Source organism: Triticum aestivum, chromosome 7D (genome assembly GCF_018294505.1).
Source record: "Triticum aestivum cultivar Chinese Spring chromosome 7D, IWGSC CS RefSeq v2.1, whole genome shotgun sequence".
In the NCBI taxonomy this organism is placed as follows: Eukaryota; Viridiplantae; Streptophyta; class Magnoliopsida; order Poales; family Poaceae; genus Triticum; species Triticum aestivum.
In genome coordinates, this window is record NC_057814.1 from 109577028 (window position 1) to 109586244 (window position 9217).

The window sequence follows — 9217 nt, forward strand, 5'->3', positions numbered from 1 at the left end:
CAAGTCGAGCTGGCTCGACTCGACTCGAATTCCACCACATGATGTCCATATAATGGGCACGGGCCTCGTCGATAGTCATGGTGCAATGCACTGGTGAGAGTAGAGCAGAGGAGGAGGGTGGCCCTGGCTCGTCGGAGGAGGCGTCCTCCATTTGGACGTCCTTCGGCTGCCTGCCGGCCTGCCAGTAGGCAGCAATGGCGGCCATGACCTTCTTTTGCTTCGACGTAAGCCCGTCCCAGAGAGCTTTGGCCGCGGAAGGATCCATGGCGAGGAGTGATGTGGAGAGGGATGATTATGGCTATGGTTGGGGCACGATTTATATAGCACCGGTGGGCGGCAAACGGACAGGTGGCGCCGGACGGCAACCCCGTGCCATCAATGTGAGCAGCAGACGGACAGATGGGCGGCCATCGTGTCGTTTGAATGCGCGACAGTCGCCTGCACCAGGAAGCGGCGCGGGCGGTGCTCTATCGGCCGGCGCCAGTGAGCGGTCGCGTCCGCTCTAGTTGGGCATGAAAGCGGATGCTGACGTTCCGGAGCGGCGCTGACCGGAAACGCGCGGGAGAGGATGGGGTTTTTGGTTGGCCAAGGCGGTCAGAAACGGGTTTGGGATCAGTCCGGACTCCCGCAAACCTCCCCCACTTTTTGTCTCCTGTTTGTGGGAGAAACTGTGTCGGGACCGCGTCACGGACTGATACAGACCCGCGTTGGATGTCTTTCACGGTCCAGACAGTGCGGTTCAGACCATTGCGACAGGTTTGCGGGTCGGCGTTGGAAATTCCTTACCCGGCCTGAACTGGCTAGCGTGCTAGCATCCATGCGTGAGGTCTAACGGTTCGACTGCATGTTGTCGAATTGTTTTATTTTATTTCCTCTTTATTTATTTTTTCTACCCGATGGCATAGAGAAATTGAACTGATGAGGTATTAGTGGGATTGTTTGACCGGTCAACTAAACAAAACTAGTAGAGTGCCTGTGCGTTGCCACGGACTTTTAAAAAAGTTTACAAGAGTTACATGTTAAATTGGTCTTACACCATCGTGTAAGAACATATCATCTTTCAAAAGGCATTTCAAATCGTCGGTTGATAACAAGGCATGTCCAATGTCTACGAACAAGGTTTTCTTGGGGCAGACATGATTGATTCGATGACTGAAATATCTCTAAGGGTACAAACATAGTCTGTCGACATCATAAAAAAGTGAGCCAACTTAGACAACAAAATAAGCCAAATTAGTTGAATACAGAAGGCAATTTCACAAAGAAAATATTGATAATAACATTGAAAAATAACCTTGTGTGATAACATTTAAATTGGCATCTTTTTTGGTTTGTTATGAGATATCACCGCTTTGCCATCATTATGTTGTAAAAAACTCGGTGAATTTACGGTCCCTTTGAGCAACTTCGCATCGGAACCCTTCACGGCATGTGATTTCTGGGAAAATCTCTCAATGTGCTTCTCAATATCGTTGGCTTGGTAAGTGTAGCAGTAACCGCGCTACGTACATCATTGCAGACAAAGTACAACTCAGGTTCACAATTTTTCTAGATCTAATGTTTCTGAACCTAGGGATATGTATACAGTTAGCAACTTTCTTACCGACGCAATGGTCATGGTCATGGTCGCGGCAGCAGACACCGAGGTCTTCACGGCGCCACCGCTCTCCTTCCACGTCTTCAAGTTCAGAGACAGTGTGGCAGTGGCGGACCCGTCACCGGCCTTAAGGTCCGTCAGCTTTCACGCCGGCCACGGTGGCTAACCGCAAACCAAAAAAACCTCGTAGCGATCCCCCCACGTAGGCCAGGGGCTAACCTCCCGTCGCACCCCAAAAAAACCTATGAAAATTAACCAGCGAAAAAAACCAAACCCAATCGCGTGCACGTACGAGTGAGGTCTCCTGCCCTCGAGCGAGAACCACTCACACGCACGACTCTCTGCCCTCGTTCGCTGCCGCCCTCCATCCCTTCGCTGCCGCCCTCCATCCCTTCGCCGCCGCCCTCCATCGGACGATCCGCTTCAGGAGACGCCGCCGATCCGTTTAGGACCCGCCGCCGATCACGTTCAGGATCCGGTGACGATCCCCTTCTGGAGCCGCATGCCGATCCCCTGATCCGGCGCTGATCCCTTTGAGGACCAGCCGCTGATCACGTCCAGGATCTGACGACAATCCCCTTCAGTAGCCGCACGCCGATAACCTGAGCCGGCGCTGATCCCCGTTGAGGAGTCGCCGACGAAATCATTGTGGATACAGGTATTATTTGAAGTTTATACACAGTTTATGAAGGGATTACACACATATCATACATCCATCGCATGTTCAAATATTCTGGACTTTTCTCCATTTAGTACCTGATAGTTGGGGGCTCCTCAGAAAAAAATTAAAAAAAATCAAAGCACCACTTCTTCCCATAGGCATCACACTATATCCACGTTATGACAAAGACATAGGTGTCCAGAATGGAAAGGGTGTTAATATGATACAACACTCAATATATGCACTATTGTTCCATGGTTATACCATTTCCCATGAAACAATGATACATGTTTGCATACCTTCCGAATGTTTCACGTTCCAGTTGTAAATTGGGCAAAGGATCCCCCAGTGTAGGTATGGCAATCAGTACCAAGTAGAACCTTCCAGCAAAATCACACCTTCCAGTAATTAATATAGGTAGTAAAATACCTTGCCAGGTTGGGAGAAAAAACAATCGTCAAATATTTTCCCTGAAAGCAACTTTTGAAAGAAATTAGAAACTATTTATCATGGTATATCCAGAATCAGTACATAAAGACATGCTTAGACAGTGTGATGTAGGAAAACACAACTGCCACACACAAAAAAGAATTTGTTAAACGTATGTTGCCACCAAATTCTTAATGATACTTCCAAAATAAGCTCACTTCCAAAACGGCTCTTTCAAATATTCTTCACATATGGTAATTATTTTGACGGGACTATAGTAACCAATTCATCATCAAGTTTTATAAAAAAAAGGTTAATAAGTTCTTTGCTGTTCATATATCCCTCAGAATGGCTTTACCTTCCACCCCTTCCATGGTTGCATCAGTACTTTTGTCTTCCAACTCCTGTACAATAGGACATCTCTTGAAATCAAACCAGCAGTACCAAATACATAGTCAATCTGATAAATAAGACTCTAGAATAAATTTTAACATGGCAAGCACAGTACAGGATGTTTGCTGTGGTCCTGGTCCTTGTCTTCTGGAAATCCAGAAAAATACTGTGTCATGTTCCTTGTCTTCTGAAAAGCAAGAAAAAAGGCATGCGTTATGTTTACGGTCCCTTTCAGCAACTTCGCATCGGAACCCTTCACGGCATGTGATTTCTGGGAAAATCTCTCAATGTGCTTCTCAATATCGCTGGCTTGGTAAGTGTAGCAGTAACCGCTCTACGTTCATCGTTGTAGACAAAGTACAACTCAGGTTCACAATTTTTCTAGATCAAATGTTTCTGAACCTAAGGATATGTATACAGTTAGCAACTTTCTTACCGACGCAATGGTCATGGTCGTGGTCGCGGCAGCAGACACCGAGGTCTTCACGGCGCCACCGCTCTCCTTCCACGTCTCCACCAAGTTCAGAGACAGTGCGGCAGTGGCGGACCCGTCACCAGCCTTAAGGTCCGTCAGCTTTCACGCCGGCCACGGTGGCCAACCTCGACGTAGGCTTCGTCTTCTTCGGCTGTGCGATGGTGGATGCCTTGCTCTCCCTCGAAAACACCATGACGGCCACCGTAGACCCTTCCCTGCCCGCCGGCATGGTTGCCATCGCAGGCATCACCTTCCCGTCCAGCCCGCACTCGCCGGCTGCCTCTTCCGCGACCCGCTATACAACTACGGGGCTCCTGCTTCCATGAAAACGCAATATAATTTATATTCACCAAGAAGCAACAGAAGTAAGATCACTATATTAAATCTTGATGAACCATTTATGCCGAGATACATCCGGAGCAACACATCGGTTAAATTAAATCTAGCAATATAGTGCACTTGGCACCGGGTAAACCCCGGATTAAACAATGTGGTAGATAGTTGTTTAACTGAATGACTTGTTAGTGAGCTGCTAGAAATGACTTGTTAGGCTTTGTGAGATTTTTCTCTATATACCGAAGTATGCGTCATTTCTCTCATAGCAAACAACCGATTTTCCCTTGAAAGCAAACAACCGATCCTTTTCTTCTTACCTTAAAAAAACAATTCACCCTCTCACTCATCGCACGATGCAACGGTCACACTCACATCTCAATTCCCTGGCGTGCTCTGCCCACCACGGCTTCTCATTGTCGCCTCCCCTCAACGCCACGTCATTTAGCTCGCACCTTGCTCTCAACGCCACGCCCCCTCCTCTCCCCTCCACGACATCCCAGGCCGATTCCCGGTGCCAAGGACTGCACACCATCGTAGCCGAGGGTGACCACCACGACGACACAACCTGCTGCTCACCGCAACGCTGCACCTTCTCCAACAACATATTCCTCTGGTGTCTGTAGATGATGGATGCTGATTTGTAATTGCCAAAGAAACAACCGGTGTAGCTTCCTGTTTGACAGCATAGTAGTCAGAGAAATAACCTTGCATACCTAGTTCACATGGTCATGATATCATGATTAAACTGGATTTCTTTTGCTATGATAATAAAATTAACCATAGTGGACTCTACAGTTCAGAAAGAAGTGGTTAATTTGGCGCAAGATAGATAACATAATTCTGAAAAAAAAACTCCATAATTTTTTTAGGCAAACCATAAAATAATTTAGTTAGAGGAGATAGTAAATAAAATACCCCTTCAATTCTAGAATTGTTATAGAGGCGTCACAACTATGCTACTACTGCACAAATCTATGAATTTTTTTGAAATTAAATTATCACATCTAAACTCAAAACATCGGGGCATCCTTAATTCATACATTCAGAGCAATGCAAACCTCCTAATCGAACATGCTGGACCTATGTTCTAGAAACTTCTAAAAAAATTGTAAAGAAATAGCAGATTCATGAACCATACATGACCTGATTAAGCCCTAGTAAGGATAAATCAGTGTCTATATGAATGCAACCACGTACCTTTTATCTCTGTGTCTTTTACGTAATCCAATTCATATGATACCCTTGGGTTTCCTGAACTTGATGGCTAACAAACAGTCTTCAAATATCCCGAGGGAAGAAAATTATCTGAAAGCTGCACTCTAACCTGCAACAATAAGGGGAGAAAATTAAAATACACATTTGCTAGCAAAAATGATCACCATGATCTTAAAAAAGCAAATAGAGCATTATCGTTCCCACAACTGCAAATGACAGAGTACAGCAAAACTGGAAGTACCAACCATCATATCTTGAAATATGTTGTTTACATCATCGACAGATCTAACAAAACTGAATTAAGTTAGAAACCTGATCAGGTGCAAGCTTGCAGCATGGAAGTAGATCGATCATGGGTACAAGTAAGGAATTAAATTCAATATTGAATAACCTCCTCACTCATCTGTGGTGCTTTTGCAAGAAAGGGATTAAATTCAATATCGGAGAGTAGATCTCTTATTTTAAGCTTGACTTGATTCTATTGTAAACTAAATTCTGCAAAAAAATAATGCTCGCGTTCTAAAATTTGAGTCATCTAGCAAAATGTAGTTCAATCTATAAAGTTGTTGGTGCAGGCATCTACTCTGCCTCTAAACCTCCATTTCTCTTTCTGTCATGGTCATATTTTTGCAGAATTTAGTTAGAACCATCAAGTGAGCTTTAGTTAACTCACAAGCTTATATGCATCTAGAACTTTAAGTTATACTCAAATCTCTACAGAAAGGTGAAAAAACATGCAGGAACTAAGAATAGACCGTGAACTTCTAACAAAACCTCAAAACTGGCACATGAGGGGACATATCCTAATATTGAACGTAAGTCGGCATGAAGATGTCCGAAGATACAAACTTCGTGTAATTTATCATGAAAATTGTCCCTGATACAATCTAAAGTCCAAATTTTCATAAATCTTTATTACATAAAAAAAACTTCTGTTTTCTTTGATTAAATATGCATACCAGACCTCTCCAACAAGATGCACCCCTTCAAAATGCTTTATGAAGCTGACAGATATAGAAAGCATGTAGCCATACCTATTCTTGTGCATGTCTTCACAGCTTGAGAATAACGAGATACCAGCAGAATACTAATAGTTTGCTGAGTGCTAACCACCTTGCGGGCTGAATAAACACGATGGTCAAAGTCCTAATTAATTCAAACACAAACAACATAAAAAAATTGAGATAGAAGCCACTGCACACATACTATTCTGAATCTGACAATCAATTGAATTGGCGCCTTTCTATTTGTACACTTATAGACATCTCAAATATCACAAATTACAGTTCAGATTTTGTTCACATACTCTAGTAATTACTGGTAGTGGAAAAATGGTTTACAAATAGAACGTGGTGTGATCTTCAAAAAAAAAAAGAATAGAACCTGGTGTGTTGTTGCTTCAGCATCGCGTTACTACAACGGGAAGCCATCGGCCTCCTTCCCGCTAGCTCCGAGAAACCGCATTTCCGTTGTCGGGGTGCCGGCGTCTTCTTCAACATGATAGCCCTCCCTCCATCTGCTTCTTGCTGTCTCCAGTTGTGCCAGCATCAAAGAACCATCCACCCCTAGCCTCGGCGAGTGCGCTGAATGGGCGACAGCAGAGTGAGAGTTGGGCATGAAGATGCTATCACATGCCTTGGTGATCATGTGACCTGTCAGACAGCAGTGTAACGGATAGGATCGGCGGTCACGCCATCCCCGGATGCACAGTTCCTCCGGTCCTTGCCCGCCACAACCCAGAGCCCTCCACCATGCCCCATCACGACTCAGAGCCCTCCTCCATGCTCCGCTCCTTAGCAATTTGTAAATCTAAGAAGTCAAAATGATCCACTCATATAAATCTTGCTGTGAAGTTGCTTCTACACGTGAACCTAAGAAAAAGGGGCACCATAAACTACAATTAGGCAAAACTTGTGAACCTTCTTAGTCTCATACCTGAAGCTACAAGGCCGTTGTGGCACCTGTCAGACAGTATACCAACAGATAGGATCGGCGGTCGCAACATTCCCGGATGCACAATTCCTCCACTCCTTCCCCGCCACAATCCAGAGCCCTTTGTCATGCGCCGCCGTCACCCAGAGCCCTCCTCCATGCTCCACTCCTTAGCAAAATCAAAGAAGGCAAAACAAACCACACATATAAATTTTGTTGTGAAGTTGCTTATACACGTGAACATAAGAAAAAGGGGTACCATAAACCAAGGTTGGAAAAAGCGCTAGGCGGTAGGTGGGCAGTGACCCTCTGCCTAGCGCCTTGCCTGCCTAGGCGGCCCATGGCGTTTCTTACGGTAGCAGGTTAGGAGGATAATTATTTGGGTAGATTTTGTACCATAGCAGGTTAGAAAGACAATGTGGTGATAAAAAGGATAGACTTTGTACTATTGCAGGTTAGAAAGACAATGTGGTGATAAAAATAACATACATCAGGCAATATGAAGAACTAAATATAGTCTATTTAATGGGGCAGCACGCCCATAGAAATATCAAATATTCAAATAGATTAGAAGCAAACATCACACAAACCCAATTGGCATAGCATTATAAATTACGAGTTCAACAGTTCACACATCAAAATGAAGTTCTTTAATTCCTAGAATCTTATTGGGAAGACTTCTCTCACAAGTCAAAAAGGGAAATTCCACATGGACGCACACACAAACGGTTCGACTCAATGACATAAAGATATAATATATAAGAAGTACTTAAGAAAAGACACCTGTTCATTTGGGTCTCCTCAATTATCAATAGCCATTCTCCTCATCTGAATGCATCTCCTCCTCATCATCAAACTCCTCTTCTTTAGAATCAAATTCTTCTTCTTAATAAAGTTGTCTTGGTCTCGCACTTCTATGTGGCTCGAGCAGTTCATCGCCTCCCATTGCTTCTCCAACGCCACTCCCTGTCATCCCTGTACTATTCATCTCCTCCTCATCTTTATCCATATAGATGACTTCTGCATAATCATCTCCGCCCTCAAAAAGAAAACCTTGAGCTTCAGCAGTTTTAGTGGATAAGAGGACATCAGTGATCTTCTTCTCCTTGATCATTTGTTTCTTGGCTATCATTCTCGAGTTGAATTGTATGAACACAAGAGAGTTTAGACGTTCTGTAGTTAGCCTATTTCTTTTCTTCTTATGAATCTACAACAGGAAAAAACATAAGGATTAAGAACAGGGAATGTTTTGACATGTGACGGACTAATCAAGCTAGATGTGAGATTAGAGAGTCAGGAGACTAACATTTTCGAAGGTACTCCAGTTCCTTTCACAGACTGAAGAACTTGATATCAATGAGAGGATTCTCACAGCCATCCTTTGTAGAGCTGGTGCTTCAGTTCCATAGAGCCTCCACCAAGATGCTATGAATTAAAGCACAGAATCAAGTTAACAATGTATATTGCATAAATTCTGAATATATATTGAATAAATTAGACTTCACAAAATCAGAATGCATACCTGCATTATAATCAAAATTTTGACAACTCCTCGCAAGCTTCTTTGCAAATGATCCTTCTCTATTCTGGAATCTCTTTAATTCAAAATTGACAGCTTGATCTTGTTTGTCATCATCACCATAATAAAAGGTCTCCACACAGCTAATGAACCCTTTCGCATTAAACTACAATTAGGCAAAAATTGTGAGCCTTCTTAATCTCATACTTGAAGCTACAAGGCCGTTGTTATCATCAACCATTGCTGCTGTATGTGTGTATATTGGTATTCAACCTCAATTCCTCACAATTTGTAAATCAAGCACATACCAGTAGCAGCCTCGTTGATGGTCTTTATCACCGTCTGCTCCCACGAGGTCATCACGAGGCAGCCGCTGCTCCTTCCCATCATCCATCGTCTCCATCTTCCTCGGGCCCACGGGTTCGAGCAGGATGCCAACGACGGCCAGAGGGGCGGCGACGCGCATGCCGGTAGGGGGAAGGAAGAACAGGGGCGGCGGTGCTCCCTCCTGGAGGAGGGAGGAGCAGGGGCGGTGGCATGTGCACCGGGAGGAGGCCGGGAGGGCATGGGCGGCCGGGAGCGAGGGAGGAGGTGGGGGCGGGGCGGCGCCGGGATCCAGGGAGGTTAGGGGTCGGGCGGCGCCGGTAGTGAGGGAGAAGG

The 9217-nt window shown here is 44.7% G+C and overlaps 1 protein-coding gene across 24 annotated transcripts; it reads right to left on the reverse strand.

Moving 5' to 3' along the window:
• Window positions 1-1246: 1246 nt before the first annotated feature.
• On the reverse strand, window positions 1247-9211 carry LOC123165100 (uncharacterized). Of its 24 annotated transcripts, none has more exons than XR_006482767.1 (13): window positions 8866-9211; window positions 8561-8723; window positions 8345-8463; window positions 7822-8245; window positions 7042-7207; window positions 6490-6915; window positions 6141-6252; window positions 5089-5215; window positions 4209-4563; window positions 3517-3869; window positions 3196-3267; window positions 1604-3091; window positions 1247-1501 (listed from the first exon to the last, which is right to left on the reverse strand). XR_006482767.1 is itself a non-coding variant. In XM_044582733.1 (4 exons), exons 1-4 carry the CDS (start codon window positions 3529-3531, stop codon window positions 2667-2669), a joined length of 342 nt encoding a protein of 113 aa, XP_044438668.1. In that variant the 5' UTR covers window positions 3532-3676; the 3' UTR covers window positions 2241-2666. The 24 variants fall into 24 exon arrangements, 1 of the variants encoding a protein (XP_044438668.1); XR_006482775.1 differs by lacking the exon at window positions 1247-1501 and having other exon boundaries at window positions 2241-3091; window positions 6141-6227; window positions 6490-6689; window positions 6759-6915; XR_006482759.1 differs by lacking the exon at window positions 1247-1501 and adding an exon at window positions 5352-5391 and having other exon boundaries at window positions 2241-3091; window positions 6141-6227.
• Between the last annotated feature and the right edge of the window lie 6 nt (window positions 9212-9217).